The 16,645-nt window shown below is 44.0% G+C and overlaps 1 protein-coding gene across 1 annotated transcript in view; it reads left to right on the top strand.

The window, feature by feature from the left end:
* The first annotated feature begins 237 nt into the window (after positions 1-237).
* LAPTM4B (lysosomal protein transmembrane 4 beta) overlaps positions 238-16,645 on the top strand; it is a 61,930-nt gene continuing 45,522 nt past the window's right edge. Inside the window, exon 1 of the mRNA XM_056332729.1 lies at positions 238-444. Coding sequence (XP_056188704.1) covers positions 349-444 — 96 coding nt within the window. The 5' untranslated portion in view covers positions 238-348. The remainder of the gene's footprint in view (positions 445-16,645) is intronic.

The following is a 16,645-nucleotide window of genomic DNA, read 5'->3' as shown; positions in this document are numbered from 1 at the left end:
GCCACCGGGGGACCGCGCTGTGCCGCCTCCCCGCGCCAAGGGCGCCCGGCTGCCCGCTCACTGATCCCCTCACTGCGTATTTCAAACCCCTCCGCGCCCTGCGGTGATGCTCCGCTCTCGGCGCTGCTCTAGCCGGCAGCGGGCGCTGGTGCCGGTGGGGGCACGGCGGGGGCTGCAGCGGCGCAGCGGCCACCCGGGACACCGGCGGGGACGCCCCCTCCGCCGCCGGGCTGGGTCCCTCCGCCCTCGGTGCCGCCCGCCGGGAGGGGCGGCCCGGCCCGGCCCCGCCCCCGCGGAGCGGCGCGGCCAGAGGCGCGGAGCGGCGCGGGGCCCGGAGGAGCCGCGGAGATGCTGAGCTCGCCCTGGGCGCGCTTCTACTCCAACAGCTGCTGCCTCTGCTGCCATGTCCGCACCGGCACCATCATTCTCGGCGTCTGGTACCTGGTAAGCGCCTGCCGGCTGCCCCCGGCCCCCCCGGCGGTGTCCCCGCCCGGTCGCTCGGCACCGGCTGCAGGGGCAGCTGTCCCGCGGAGGGGGGATGCCCACGGCAGCAGTCGAGGCTGCCCCTGCCGCCCGGGCGGGCTTTGGAGGTAACCCCCAGGGAGACACGTTACTGTGAGCATCGTAACGGCCCCAGCCCCCCCGGCTCAGAGGCTGGTGTTCAGGCTCTGCTTAAACGGGGGAAATGAAGCGTGTGTGTGCTTAGGGTCGGGGGGGGGGGGGGGGGGCGGGGGCAGCACGGGCAGGCTCACCAGGGTCCCGAGCACTAAGCCGTTCGGGGGACGGAAGATGTGATGAGTGAAGCCCCCGCGGCGAGGGGCGCCCCCCAGGCCGGGCGGCGCTGCTGCCCCCGCCGGGCTGCCCCGACCCCGCGGGGGAAACCCTGGCTGGGCACGTCTGGTCGGCGCGTCGTGAAGCGGGCGGGTGTTCTCGTCACTGCTGTTCCTCGCTGGGCAGGTAACTGTCGGTAGTATCTCGGGCTGCCTGGCGAGAGCTGAAGCCTTTCAGGCAGCTGCTATCAGGTCCCAGAAAGACTTAAGTCCCTCGTCAGGGCAGTGGCTTGGGAGTGAGGGACTGACCCTGCTGCCAGCCCCCAGGGGCTGTTCGACACCCGGTTATATCAGCCAGGGGAAGGAGGCGGTGAGGGGGAGGCACGCTAAGCCCCCGGTTCCTCTCCTGTCCCTCAATCCCTTGGGTAGCACTGCGGGAAAAGCAGCTTTCCCCGAGCCGGCTCTGGCCACGGTCGCAGGGTTTGCAATAAAAATTGCTGGTTGGTCGCTGTCGGTTCTGTAGATGCGCTTCTCAGCCTGCTCAGTATGCCCTGCCTCTTGGTGCGAGGAATCGGCCTGTGTCTGATGGCAAGGCCGTGCAGAGCTGTTTGCCAAGCATCATTTTTCAAATGATTGCAGACGGAAGCAGATTAGACCCGGGCTTATTTGCTAACTGCTGAAATTCCCTTCAGAAGCAAGTGAAAAATGCAGGGCTAGCCTCCATTGTAGGGCAGCTCATTAAATAAATTCAATCAGCGTAATAAAAAGGCTAGGCTGACGTTTCTGTCCTAGAAATCTTATAAAACGCTCTACGTCCCCTAAAATACATATTTCTCCACTGAGAAAATGGTGCATTAGTTGAGCCATTCCTTGCTCCTGGTTTTATAAAATACCGTTAAATGCAATATCCACAGCCTGTGGTATCTGAAATACTGACAGTATTGAAAAATATGCCTCACTTTGCCTGGCTGCAATGAAGTTTCAGTAAGTTTTAATATGACCTGAAAGCATTTGAACGTTTCTGCCAGGGTGCTTGTTATTTCCTCCTGCCTTCAGCTGAATGAAGCCTTTTCACATTGGCTCCACTGAGGCAGGGATACGGATATTTTAGCTGTTCAGTGGACCTAAAGATATTTGAGGAAGAGGGAAGTAAGTGCATCAGCTGGCCACAGATACAAAGAAAAGCCCGACAGCTCTTTAGGCATTGTTACCTAAACACCAGTGCCCCCATTTCACATAATATTTTTCTGCAAAACCTACTTATAAATTTTCTTTTCTAACTAGCAGGTACTTCCTCATTCATTACACCTTTCCCTACCTTGCTTCTTTTGCTTTCATAGATTTCTCAGGGCAGATTTCTGAATGACTTCAGACTGACAATAACCCATAACATGTCAAGGGGCACATTTCTTTCTGTGCTTTCTCATCTGTGGCAACTATTTAGATTTTTAAGGTTAACTATGAAGAATAGAAAATTAGATGCATGTTGAAAATAAACGCTAAAGCTTTTTGCTAGCTTACAAAGTTAGGAAGCAGTAAGTGAGGAAGGGGTAGCCTCTTGAGTAAATAGCTTGAGCAAACAGCTTTGTTTTACAAAGTCATATACGAAAACATTGTTTTACCTCAGAAGAACAATTATGATTTGATACCATGTACTACTGAGTACATAAAAATAGATGCAGCCCTAGTAGCAATTTTTTTTCTCTGCATGCATTTTGGGTGGTTGCATTACTCCAAACCCCATGAGCTATGAACATTACCTCAAATAAAGTTCAAACAAAAACCCCTTTGATTTTTCACCATGCCAGCATATGTTCTGTGTACTGTTTGCCATTATGCTTTACAGGAAATTACTTGAGGAAAAAACATCCCCCTAGAGAATGAATAGTTTTCTTGTTGCTTTTCATATCTTGCTGTCTGTGAGGTTTAAGTTTTATTAATTCTATGAATATGAATACAATGATTCAGTAGCAGAGGGTTCTGAAGGAGGAAAAATAGTAGCTTAAAAATATGGACAGGCTTTTAAAATAACATTTTCACACGTTGAACCCGTTTTGTGTTAGTATCACTTTAGGAGGCAGAACTTCATGTCTGAGTAAATGTGCAAAAAGTCCTGTATTCCTTGGCAATGATGTTTTAGCTCTTTAGTTTTAATGTTTTAATTGGATATTTGGGATCCTACGAGTAGTGGGGAGAGTGGGGAGCTGAGTGCAGGTGGAGTCATCAGGGCTGCATGATGAGAGCGCTTTCCCGCATCGGTAAGGGGAAGGAACACTGTGAATTTCCAAAACAGACCCAGCAGCCACGTGCACTTAGCAATGGTTTCATAAAGTATCAATAGCTGGGAAATAAATATTTAACTTTGCTCTATTTTAAGAACATAATGGATCTCAGAATGCTGATGTTTCTATAGCTATTGTGTTTCAGTAGTTTCTTCGTGGTAGAGCCATAGGTACTGCATCTAGAATAATATAATACAGCATTGCATGGTATTGCAGTATAGGATATATATAATACAATACACGTACTATCACAGAGCACTGAGGTACTTCAACATAAAAAGTAACTTGTAAAGCAGTCGGGGGAAATTTCCTGAAAAGAATATCTAATCAGGTTGCAGAATAGCCTGCACTTCAGGAACTAGTGTGCTGCCTTGGGGGAGAAAAGCTTAAAAGGGGCTGCTGCCGTGTTGAATACAAACATTATGCTGAAGGTTAAAATGGCAGTAATGTGGCTGGCTGGGGGCTAGCATTTATTTCAAAACCTGAGGACCAGTTTGGTTCAGCTGGTTATTAATCTTTGGGTTTTATCCCACTGGCACGGACTTTTTACTTCTCTCTATTATAATATGAAATTAGAGGTCACAAATGATAACACAGGAACATTTTTGGGCACAGAAGTCTTACAAATGTCATACTTTGAAAATAAAAAATTCAGGAAAATTAGAAAGTCACTTTCAGCAGCTTAGTTTTGTCCCAGACAGTTGTAGCAGCGTGCTGCTCAAGACAGTGACACTGCTGAAATGAGCCAGCTTCAGTTACGATCTCCCCTGGGTGCTGGAGTCCAGGGCAAAGCTGGCGTTTTTGTCAGTTCCAAGTGACCCAGTCAGGACTGGTGAGTCAGAATAACATCCCAATGGTAACAGCATTTATAAACACAGCGTGTCTTCTTCCTGAGGAAACGGACTCCACTTTCTTTATCTAAAACACAGAAAAGGAACAACATCAGATGTGGTAACAGTGTCACGGAAGGATTTTCCATTCTCTCGACACGTGGCAGCGGGGTTTATGCACACTCCGAGGCTCCACCGGCAGCATCTGGGACAACGGGAATTATTTCCTATTTGCTCAGATGGAGAGATGAAACTTTGAGCCATCAACTGAGGAGAAAGAAAGCATTAAAAGAAGGAGCTTTCATTTTTGAGCTCTGCGTGCCCAGTGCCGTGCCGCCTGCTACCTGCCTTGCTGCAGCAGTGCCCTGGGCATGGGCTGCTCCTCCCCACTGTCCCCTGGTCCCTGGGAGCCACTGCCCTCCCTCCATGCTCCCTGGGGTGCTGGCAGAGAGGGGCTAAAAATAAAAACTAATGGAAGGCTGAGAACCTTTTATAACAGCGAGTTATCAAGTTGTGCGGGTCCCTCCGAAGGACGTGCAGTAAGAACATAAATAGAGCGAGCTGAAGTTTTTAGCCAGCGTGGCTTCAACATTTGAGCTGCTATTTGTGGAAAGCTCAGCATGAATTGCTAGTCGTGACATTTCAGTTCAGGATTTTTCTGAATATACCGTTGAAAGAGTGCATAATTTCACTCTGAATCCCAGCCGTTTTTTTTTTTTAATGAAAGGATTGAAACCTAATGGATGAAAAAATGTACTGGGGGTGGCCTCTCTATAGCATAAAGAAAAAAAGCAAAAAAAAAAAAGCACCACTTGCTATGTCTTCGTTGATTTACAGGTTGAAAACCCAGCTGAGATCAGTGGAGTGCACTTGATCTGATGTCAAAATGAGAACTGAGGTATTTTGTGGCTGGGCCGTGCTTATTTTCATGTCTTTTTTCCAAGCCCCCACGCAGACCAGCATGTATGCCAATGTGTGTAAATACCAGTTTAGAAGATTACTGAAATCTTGGCTTACTTGGCAGGGACTAGAGATCAGCACTGACTGCTCACGTAAACAAAATGTACCTACACTGGGGTCCTTCCACGCTGCTCTGTCCTCACTCCTGCAACCTTTACGCTGTCCGAAACAGTTCACATCAGCAAGGAGGTGTGAGTGGTGATCCCTTGAACAGGGTGGAAAGGCCCTTTCAGGGGAAATAAAGACATTCTAAGAAAAGATGGAGTTACTGATTATTTTCAAACCTGTGAGAATCAAGTGACTCTGAAAACTGAAAAAAGAACTGAAGTTGTGAAAAGGGGCAAACTGCACCATTAGAAGCCTGATGTTACAGGGAATTGGAAACTTTGTTATCCCAGTTTGCATGAATACATGCATGATGCCTTGTGTTTCACCCAGAAAATTAGGTTTCTTTGCTTTTATATGGAATGAAATGGACTAAGAATAAAGGAGCCCCAACTTTATGTCTGTTTGAATGGTCATAATCCATCAGCCAGCTCATTGAAGGCTCTGTTCCTTCATATCAGCCAGGGATGTTGCTTCCTGTGTCACGCCAGTGTGATACAGCTGGGGCATTGGGTCAGGTGGTCCTGCAGGCAATGCTGCCTTCGCCATTCAGTACTGGTGGCAGTGGGGAAAGAAGCTGTGCAGAATGGGGCTTTCTGTGGGTTCACTAGGTGGCTGCCCCTCCATGGCCCAGATCTGGGCAGTATATTCCGGGGGAAGAGCTGGGTGGTGCCAATGACATGCCTAATTCCTATCCCTTGGCAGGAGATGTAGTGTCAGCAGCAAGTGAGATTTACCTGCTGGCAGGTGAAAGAGTCATGGTATAATCTGAAATGACTTGAGATTCCCAATTCTTGTAGTGAAACTGGTAGCAGTGACTAAATATTTACGTCCCAAATGCCGTGTCTGTAAAATTATCATTAGTTTTTCTATTGCCTGTACTTCTTTTCATAAAATGAAAGCCAAGCTCTTGAAAAAAGCCAGTAACATTCCCAAATAATTCATTAGAGGCTTCCTGTGCACATGCTTGCTCTTGAGGAGAGTGGAGAGAAAACTTGGAATTATTGTTATGAATAAAGAAAAATATGCATCCCACTTTTAAAAGCTCCCCTGTATGATTGATGTACATGTCAATATCCAACTGAAACTGGGATCAGAAGGAAGTTCAGGGTATTTGCTCTTGGAGTGGATCACATCCATTTCATTATCTTCTTCAAGACCAGCAGGAAATAAATTACTGATCCTGCACATGGGTATCTGTTCAGGGCCTGCGTGGTGTTTTCTTAAGAAATTCAAAATGTATTTATGCATTTTAGACATGATAGAGCAAAGAATAAAGACCAGCAGTGATCATTAGCATGAACAAAATATACCTCGTTTGAAGGACCTTCTCAATAACTACATTCTGATTGTAACTTACCTAGAGACACAGTATTAAATAACATAACTATTAATTGCTTTGAGAATGGCTTCTAGAGAGCCCCTTAAAGGACTCCTCTCCCCACCACTCACAAACCCAGGCTGGTTTCTGCAATGCAGGAGGACCTTATCCCACCTGCTTTCTCCAGTTCATGCTTCAGGCCCTCTTCAGTTAGATTACAGAATGAAGTACCATATGGGAGGAAATTAAATCACACAATCAATAAGACAGCTTGCAAAGACCCTAATCGCTCACCTATGGGTGACAGAATCAATCCATGAACAGGCCAGAAAGATTATCTGAAAAAAGGATGGATTCATCGGTATACCATATCCCAAGTTACCTGGGCTTTCTGTTCTGAGTGAAAATAGCCAGGTTTGTGTGTTTGCCATGTTGCAAAGAGGAGCAGAAACAGTGTTTTGTCTGTCCTCCCCGGAGTCTGTCATATGTCAGTGTGTTTATTACTGTTTTTGTTTTAAACACTTTTTAAGTCATTGGAGAGTTAAAATTTCTTGCAAGCATCTTTTGGACAGTCCATGCATTTACTGAACTGTTTATCAGTCTGTAACACAACACAAGGATTTCTGAAAATGTCTTTAAACTCTAATCCCCTTACATACGCAGTTTTTCTTCTATCCCCAAATACCACACTAGGTGTTTTCACGGAGTATATGAATCATTGCAATGATAGCTCATAATCTGCATCAGTTGTCCAGGATAATGACACAGTTATCTCATCTAATCAATGCAGTTACCAATTCAGAAAATGCAAACCTTTGTAAAATACTCTTTTTTTTTCTAGTAAAGGCCTTCAATTGGGTAATAAATTCAGTGGGATTACAGGGGACAGTTGTCTCCCTTCAGTGAGAAAACAGATGGTTGGTTGTAATAGGAGCAAAGTTTGCATAAATGCTTGTTAAAGGAAAAAAACACATTAAGGGTCCAGTATGCTGTAATTACATTTGGTTTTTATACAAAAAGTCATGAATGTATTTATAGAAAGGAGAGGAGGTATTACAGTAATCAAGTAAAATGTATTTAGAAGTTCTGTTGAAGGTTAATATGTATCTCCTAGTGAGCCAGAGGAGAACACATTAAGCTTTGTAAACTGATCGTTGATTAGACTGACGTCAGTGAAAATGCAATTAGTCTTACATATTCCTGGACATATGGGACGGATGTTGCAAAATAGCCAGGAATTAATTTCCTTGATTGCTTTCTTTTGCTCAGGTTTTATTGTGGGGCTCACGCTTTGACTGTAAAACTCTGAAAGTTTAAAGTGGTGAGACTTGAAAATGCAGCTGGGCTGGAGGGTTAAAGCCGCAAATCTCCAAAGAGCAGAACGGGAAGAGAAAACCCACCTTCATTGCTGAAGGTGCGAGAGAGTGCTCCTGGTCAATCTGAAGTAGAGAATCTGCCAGGAAGGCATCATTGAAGAAATAATCTGGACTTGAGCCTAGCCCGCTGTTCCTCGACCTCCTGTGGGTCTGCTCTCTTTCGCATATCTGCAATAAGCTCTGACTAATGTCATCCTTGTCCTCTGCCTTAGAAGAGCTTTTTAAAGTGCTGTGGCTGTTTTCCATTTCATTGCTGGCTTGTGCTGAGCGAGGTTTTGCTCTGTCAGGAGATATATTAAGCTACTTAAAACAGACAGGACAAATGCTTTTGGCAGAAACACAGGGTTGTGGGAGGTTTTCACCTTGCGGAGGTGCATTTCCCAACTGTGAAACAGCTGCACCCAGACAGATCAGATACATGTAATCATGTTATTTACTATTTTACTAATTATCTGTACTGTACCATTCTTTGTGGTGTGCCCATTTCTTCCTTGCATGACTAAATCCCTGCCTTGGGTTGCAGAGTGATGCAACGATGCAGTTTACTACCGACAGCCCCAGTCCGGTCCCTTTTGTATGTCTTCTATGCATATTGCCTGTGGTGACTACATAACGATAATTGATCAAAGGTTTGGTGTGCTTTGTTTGGTTTTTTTTTTGGTTGTTGTTTTTTGCTTTTTTGTGTTTGTGGTTTTTTTTTTAATTAAGTGGGCATATGTAGTCTGCTGCCAAAAGTTGGGGTACACTCCTCTCACCAGTGCAGTAACACATGTCCAAAGAGGCTAGAGGTGAGTTTGAGCACAGAGTCACGGGCTGGTGTGGGTAAGGCACACTAGCTGCTGGCCAGGGCCAGCTGCCTTGGGCAGTCCAGCCTGGGTGCTCAGTTACAGCCACGTTCACTGGCCCATCCCCTGTCACAAGTCCACACCAAGCTTCAGACTCATGGCAGCTGCCACGACTCACATCAACAGTGACACTTTAGCAGGTCTGCCCTCAACCTTTCATAGCCACCCGCAAGACTCAAAAATCAGGTTTTGGAAGTAAAGGACAAATGCAGAAACCAAACAAATCCCAACTGACCCATCGAGCAACCCTTTTTCTAATAAGGTTTTAATGCATACCATTCTTGGCTAGCTCTCCGCAGCATCCTGAACCAAGGTGTGCTTTAGTGGAAATTCTGAATTGATCTGGCAATGTTTTACCTTGAACATGGGTATATGATTGTATTTCCCTAGGGCCGGGCAGAAGACCTTAGCAATCATTTTCAGGACTTTGCTCAGATATGAGTTCAACTGTATTTAAATACAATGTAAAAGTAACAAAGAATCCACTGATAGATTTGCATACAAATATCCTATTTCCTTAAACCATGGAAAGACTAAGATTAAGTATAACAAATTAAACTCTATCTCTAGGGAGGCAGAAACCTCTAGTGTGCATCCTGCACAGTCTGTCCATCTATTTTTTTTTTTAATTTTGTCATTACCATGTTTCATTAATAACAGATCTCCTGTGGTTTGAGTTTTAGGGCTGTTAAAAGCCTGGCAGTAGACAGTAGTTGAGTGAGTCATTTGTATAGAAGAGTGCTGATAAATTATGCTGGACTTCCTATATCAATTTAATCAGCATAGCCTTTGAAGTTCCGTGCTTAGTGTCATTATAATAACCAAAGTTGAAATTATATATATAGTCTGATTAAAATATTTAATGCGGCTTTCTATTTTATGCTCTCTAGAATACGCACTCTGTAGCGTGCTGGTCTGAGCCTGTCTGGATCATTCTTTGACTTCTCATGAGTAATACAGAAAAATAAGCAACAAGAATTGCAGACTCTACCTTGCCTTCTCCAGATTAAAGAACATAAAAACTTAATTGCTACTTGTGATCTGACTGACACTCTCCCTATCCCAGTGCAGTGTTTCAGGTAGCAGGCACAAACAGGCTTTGAGAAGTCACACAGGGAGGTAAGAAAGAGCAACTTGTGCAGGGACAATATTTTCTTTTATGCTGCTGTTATTCTAAGGTTGGGCAACAACCTGAAGCAGGAAAACTTGTATTTTGGTTTTTTAGGATGCTTTGTAATATGACTAAGCACTTGCATTTCCTGAATAAACAGGTCATCCTTTTCTGTATTCCTCCAACCTTTTGGCTTCAGTAATGATGTCTGGTGATGAGTTTCACTGGTGAAAGGGGTGAAGGATTCCCTTGTAACCCAACTTGATGTGGCATCTTTCTGTTCCCCTTCAGACTGCTGTGTTCTATTGGGTGAAAAGATAACTAAGTGTGGCTGGGTTTCCTTCCTCGGACCATTCATTAATTTGTGCATCACTAACACATCTGTGGCTTGTCCCTCAGTGCTGGCAAGCTGAAACATTTTCATTAGCGTGAGGCAGAAGGCTTACACAGCAGAAAAAAAGAGAGGTATCTACTCTGACAGCCAGGGTTCTCCTGCTCCTCCTTTTCTGGGCGTTCAAGCCACTGACTGAGGCGTGCTTAGATGCAGGTCCTGGGTCCTACGTGCCCTGACGGAGAAGGTGACTGAGATATTGCTGTAAGATCTGTAAAGATACTTGGCCCCACTGGAGGGACACCTTGTTCCTTCTCACCTTGTTTGCCTGCTTTCCACACCAGTCAGACAGCTGTAAAACCTTTATTGCTAAAAGTGCCTCCTTGTTTAATCAGAATTCAGAAAACAAAATATACTTTGCCTATCAGGGGGAGAGAGAACAGATAGAAAAATCTGCCCATATGGGCCAATATTTCATAAACCTTAACTCGTCATCAATGCTAACAGATAAGTTTGGGAAAGGTGTTCCAGACAGTGCTAATTTACCCTGAGCTATTGAGTTAAACCCTGAACTTTGGTTTTTTTCCCTGTTGTAGGGTTTTTCTGTCCTTTTGATGAACAAAAGCATTTTTGCTTGTATCGATATCTTCTATGCTAAAGGAAAAAATCAAGAACAATGCAATTAACATGCCAAGTGGGAAGACAAAGGTAGATGGAGGGGATTAAGGATGCTGAGTTGGCTAAACTATACAGTTTCCATACATTCTTACTTTTTCTAATAGTAATACTGGTTTCAAATATCCAAATACTATAAAATATTCTTCTGTTCTTAGTTTCAATGAGCAAAAATAGTTTAAGACTGGGGTTTTGTTTCTGTAATTTCTACAGAGAACGAGCACCTGGAGTCACAACTTTACCTTGAGTTTTTTAAGGGAGACAGAGGGTATGGGGGTTTTGTTTGAGACTTTGTTCAGTTTTCTTAAAAACATTCAGGATTTCTTACTAGTAAAACTAATGTCCTTGGTGATTTGCTTCAATAAGCATCTCTGTAGAGGGCAACAAACTAAACCCTGGCAGTTTTGTGGGGTATTAAAAACACACTAGAATTGTGTGTGCCAGTTCAAAACCTGGCCAAGGTTTAGGAGCCTTGGTCAGCAACATCTGGAGATGGCTCACTGTTCAAAGTCCTCGGAGAAATCTGCTGTTATTTGCTGCTCAGTCACAACTTGTTTGGTTCAGAAACATCATCCCCTCTTTCATCTGGTAGCTGTATCAGGTACGGAACTATAAAGTAAGCTACAATGATGTTTTTGGTAACTAGCTGCCTATATCGATCACATTATTATAATTCACTAATGTGGATTACAGAAAGTTGGAGGGTTAGCCCAGAATGTTTTCATTAAATCTATTTTTTTATTATTTTGTATATCATAAAACCGAAGTGTATCTCTGCAGTTTTCTATTTTTCTCTCCTTATCTGAAAGTATTGGGGTTTTATATCTACCTGTTACTGGGGTGTTCACTGTCATTAAACCAGCTCCCTGGAACTGGAAAGGGCCCCGGGCAGGGAGCACAGGCAGTGAGTTAGCTCTCCACCAATGCAGAGATTTAAGGTGTATACTTAAGCAGATCTCTCGAGTTCAGTGAGGCTGAAAAGAGACCCAGAATTAAAAGTGTATGTACATCTTCCACTGCATAAACTACATCCAGACTGTTCCATGCATGGGTTCAGTTATAAATTGAACCCTCAATATAAATAAAGCTAGGATTTTTTCCTTACTTTTTCCTATAAATGTAAGGATCTCTCTTTACTGCATTAGGAAGTCTTAGGAGAACTGTAGCAGAATATTTAGAGGGGACCCTGTGGATCTCAATAGAAATACTGGTGTATTTTTAATGCAGTGCACCGACTTAAAGTAAGCTTAATATTTCCTCTTCTAAACTCCTTTATCAGAGCAATTTTATTTCAACTCTTGACTGTAAGCTGGAGGAAGACAGGGGAAAATTAAGCCCTTGTAATTCCTGACAATTCTTTTAGTATTTACAGACACCTATGTAGTTGCTGGCTTGAGCATTTCTCTATCTGCTTGAGTTAGGAATCAGCAAAAGATCTCTGTTAATGGCATGCTCTCAGGAGCTACTGGAATTAATTTTATTTTAGATAAGCTGGGATAGATACCATGCAGCTGCACTTCTGTGAAGGGTCTGAAATTACAGTGGTACTTCTTTTCTCATTGCCTGTTGCTGCAGTGGTTCCTAACACCTTTCTTCCCCTGCATTTTATCTCCATGGGTCACCACAGCTCACTGCTGATCTCTGGAACAAATGGTGTGGGAAATAAATAAGGCAACTCACTCATTGGTGCAGAAGTTTGAAATTTTAATGTGTTATATGGTTTCTAAATGCTGGATGCTGTCTGTGGCAAACATGAGGTTGCTTCCTTGCATCCTGAATGCTGCACATTCCCCCAAGCAGAGCTGCATCACATTGTACACAAGCTGCTGGTTCCTTACCATGGTACAGACGGAAGCAGCAGCAGCGGCTGGCAGTGCTGGTCCTGGTCTCAGTGTGTGCTGCCTTTCTCCCTCCTGCCTGCACGCACCTTCTCTCACGCAGTTACTGATGTTTAAAATATATTCTACTCAAAACTGAAATTGTGCTTGGTAAACTTTGAGCAGGAGATCCAAGTAATGCTCCAATATTTAGACTAGCTACCTCCTCCATATTTTCTTTCCCCCCGGTTTCATTATATGTTCTGGGGTCTCTACAAAGCAGTTATTTTCCCCCTCTGCATTGGTGAGAATCTGGTTGCCAGAGAAGCAAGATTTGGGGATTTTTAAAATTATTATTTTATTTCTCTATCGGAATAATAGGACACAAGCATTTCTAGGACTTTCTGTGGGATCTTTCTCCAGTCCCTTGTTAGGCCACTCTGGGCACCATCCTGCAAGGGCTGAGCTCAGGTGCAGAACTGGGGGCTGATAATGGGGTCTATCAACAGCCCCCAACATGGCAGTTGATGAACCAGGGCCAGCGGCCATCCAGGCAGCTGAACCAGGAGCAAAAGAGGATGAGACCAGGGACACAACTGCAGACAAGCTACAATGCGCATTCAGGGGGTCCATCCAGGAAGCGTGGCTGGAGACCTGCATTCCTGTGGTGCTGCTGGAGCAGGGACTGATAACCCCCAGGCTGATCTGAAATGGGGTCTTGGGCTACGGTCAGGGATGTGTGGAGGTCCAAAGTGGGGCTGGGCAGGGCCAGAACGTTGGTACTCCTGGGGCTCCTCTCCTATAACTGTGGGTAGCAGCGTGACCGTAACCAGCAGCAGGACTCAGTGGGTACCATTCTGACCTGATAGTGCAAAATCTTGCATTTTATTCTTGCTGCTGAAAACCACCCTGGTGTATGTTCGTGAACATGTTTCTGTTTCTCCATCCATAAGAGGAGGATAACATGTCTCATTGGGAAGGTAAAGGGCCCAGTTGCTTACTGAAACTTCGCATAATGAAAATGTTTTCTAAGCACTGTTAATTAGTTGTTACATTATTTGTTGCTGAAGGAATGTAAGAGAAATCTTGGCCTTATTAAGAAAGCATAAAAATCTCTTCTGCTTTTCCTGGAACAGAGATTTCAACTCTCATACTAACTGCATATATCAGTAGGGAATTACTTTATGCTCTTGTCCTTGATTATGTGTCCTTGGAAGATGCTACGTCAGTAAGTTTTTAAGCACATTAAATTTATGCATGAAAGCATTTTTCAAAATTCAACAGTTGCATCACTTTCAAAACAAAAGAAAAACCCTAAGAAATACAATACACCCAACTGTGCACACATTTCATCTCAGAGAAAGAGCGAGCAAATAAGCACGTGGTATATTTCACTTGCACTGCTGACAGCACAGCTGGAAGGTGTTTAGAGGTCATGATGAGGGTCACAAAAGAACAACCTGATAGAACAGAAAAGTGATGCACTAAAGAGCATTAGAGAGATTCCTACTGACCTCACTGGACTTCAGATCTGAATCTGGACATATCCATATGGAGAAAGTAGAGTGTCTAGGTCACTATTTTATGAAACTTCCTGACTATACCTGTACGAAAGATTAAACTTGTATGCCTCTAAAATAGCAGCACTATACGCATTTATAGTTTCTGATTGCTTGGCTATTTTGAGTACTTCAGTAACGTATTTATTACTGGTATATGTCCTTTAGCTTTCCACAAAAGAGTAAGCAAGAACTGGATTGCAATATAAAGTTACACATAATGTTAAAAATTAGTAGGATTTATGGAATGTAACTTTGAATGTTGACAGTCTCTGATCTGTCTTCAAAGCCAGGACAAGACCATCTATGTCTGCAGCATTCCCAACACAAAGCTATTTAACTGTTCTATGAAAAAATGCAGTAATGAAGTTCTCTAACCCCCTCCAGACAATCTCTTCTGTTGTCTGATTGTTCTTATCATTCAGCAAGCTTCCTAACCTAAATTTCCTTTTGCTGTAATGTAAATCTGTTACTTTACTCATCTCCCAGTGGACCTGGAGAAAAGTCTATGGCCTCCTTCTTTTCCTTGCCTTTCTGCACAAAAAAGGCTGAGAACATCTGCCTCCAGCTTCTCCTTGCTAAACAACCCCACTTTTTTCCCTGTCAGTCACACTTTCCAGATGTCTGATCACCTTCTGTTCTGTTGCAGGATCCTCTCCAGGGTTTTTCTTGGTACATTTTAGAAGGACTTTGAACTGGACCCTTTCTGCAGAGGCCCTGTGGAGGGCGAGTGGGAAGATGACTTGTGCGTCTAATACCCAGGTTTCTGCAGTACTGCCCACCACCACGTAGCCACAAAGATGAGCTTGTGGGATGGCACTGAGTCACGTTCAGTTTATTCACTCTCATACCCAAACTTCTGAGGAACTGTTATCTAGTCAGTTATTTCTCCTCTTGTTCTGCAGTTCATCACAAATGTCATGCTCTGTGCTTGTTGGTACTGAATTGTGCTCTATTGTCTGAATTCGTAGTATCACAGAATGGTTTGGGTTGGAAGGGACATTAAAGATTATCTAGTTCCAACCCCCTGCCATAGGCAGGGACACCTTCCACCAGACCAGGCTGCTCAAAGCCCCATCCAGCCTGGACTGGAGCACTTCCAGGGATGGGGCATCCACAGCTGCTCTGGGCAGCCTGTCCCAGGGGCTCACCACCCTCATCACAAAAAGTTTCTTCCTTATGTCCAATCTATCTCTATCCCTTTCAGTCATTACCCCTTATTGTATTACTGCATGCCATTGTAAAAAGTTCCTCTCCAGCTTTTCTTTAGGCCCCCTTTAGGTACTGGAAGACTGCTATAAGGTCTTCCCCAGAAACTTCTCTTCTCCATGTCCTTCTTATGTTGGGGCCCCAGAGCTGAACACAGCACTGCAGGGAGGTCTCAGGAGAGCAGAATAGAAGGGGGGAATCACCTCCCTCGACCTGCTGGCCACACTTCTTTTGGTGCAGCCCAGGATACAGTTGGCTTCTGCCATAGTTGGTCAAAATCTTTTTAATCTTATATCCCAGTGCTTACAGCTTGGCATTGTCTGAAAATTAAAGAAAGATACCAGTCACAGGTGAATTGAAATACCAATTTCTTTCTTGTCTTTCAATGGTACTGGAAAACCATAATCAATGTATCTTCCACACTGTCTGTGAATCCTTGACAGCTGTCCTTTCATTACAACTATCCAGCTGGCTGTGCACTCACCTTCCTGCACTTTCAACCAAACCAGGTTTTCCTAGCTCAGTTATAAGAATCTCATAACATTAAAAGGCTTGCTAAGATGCAAAGAGACGATATCCACTGTTTTTTCACTGTCCACAAGGCCTCTTAGCCTGTCAGAGAAGGAATTAATTACGCTTTGTCCTTGACAAGCCCATGGTGATTGTTGGTTATGACCATACAAATTTGAAGTGCTGATGGGGAGACTGCTTGATTGTCTTTCCTTGGGTTTATTTTATTCTTAAATCTCATGTTCTGGCTAGATTTTCTTTACGTGGCCTTCCTGCTTTGAAAAAGCATAAACTGTGCTTGCTCTTTCCCTGTCTTTTGAACTCAATCTATTCTCAGTAGTTGTTCAAAATCATTGCTAACAGATCTGTTATCAGCTAAATTTGATGGAATTTGCCAATCAAAAAGCATTGATCTTACCCACGAAATTCTCTAGCCTGTTATGTCTTATGGTAGCCTGTGTTCCTACACCTTTTTTGTTGCTGTTAGTAACCTGTGATCAGATTAGGATGACTTTGAAGTGAGAATCGAAGCAATAAAAATCCATCTTTTCCAGCATATTATATTATCAGCTTTCTTTTCTGTTTTCCTGTTCATCAGTTATCTTCTTAGTTCTGTAGAATAATCTTCTAGCCAGGCTGCGTTATTTCATGCCGAGCAATCTTCTTTTCTTCAATTAGCCCTCTTTGCTTCAAAGTGATATGAGCATTTTGTTCAAATTTGTTTTAAAATACAGCTCTTGGCTAACCTCTTGAGTTCCTCTCGTAGCTGATACTTGACAATCTGTTTCTACTGAATGGCTTTATACTATACTCTTGGGTTTAATTGACTTACCACATTTCATAGCCAAGGCCTCGGTGTATGTGAGCATCTTTCTGTGCCATACGACACAGGAAGCTGTGCATCAGACACTGGGCTCACATTGCCACCCACTCCCATCCCCCCA

This window comes from Falco biarmicus, chromosome 3, assembly GCF_023638135.1.
Source record: "Falco biarmicus isolate bFalBia1 chromosome 3, bFalBia1.pri, whole genome shotgun sequence".
In the NCBI taxonomy this organism is placed as follows: Eukaryota; Metazoa; Chordata; class Aves; order Falconiformes; family Falconidae; genus Falco; species Falco biarmicus.
Note: the sequence above shows the minus strand (reverse complement) of the source record. Positions and strands in the feature narration are given on the sequence as shown.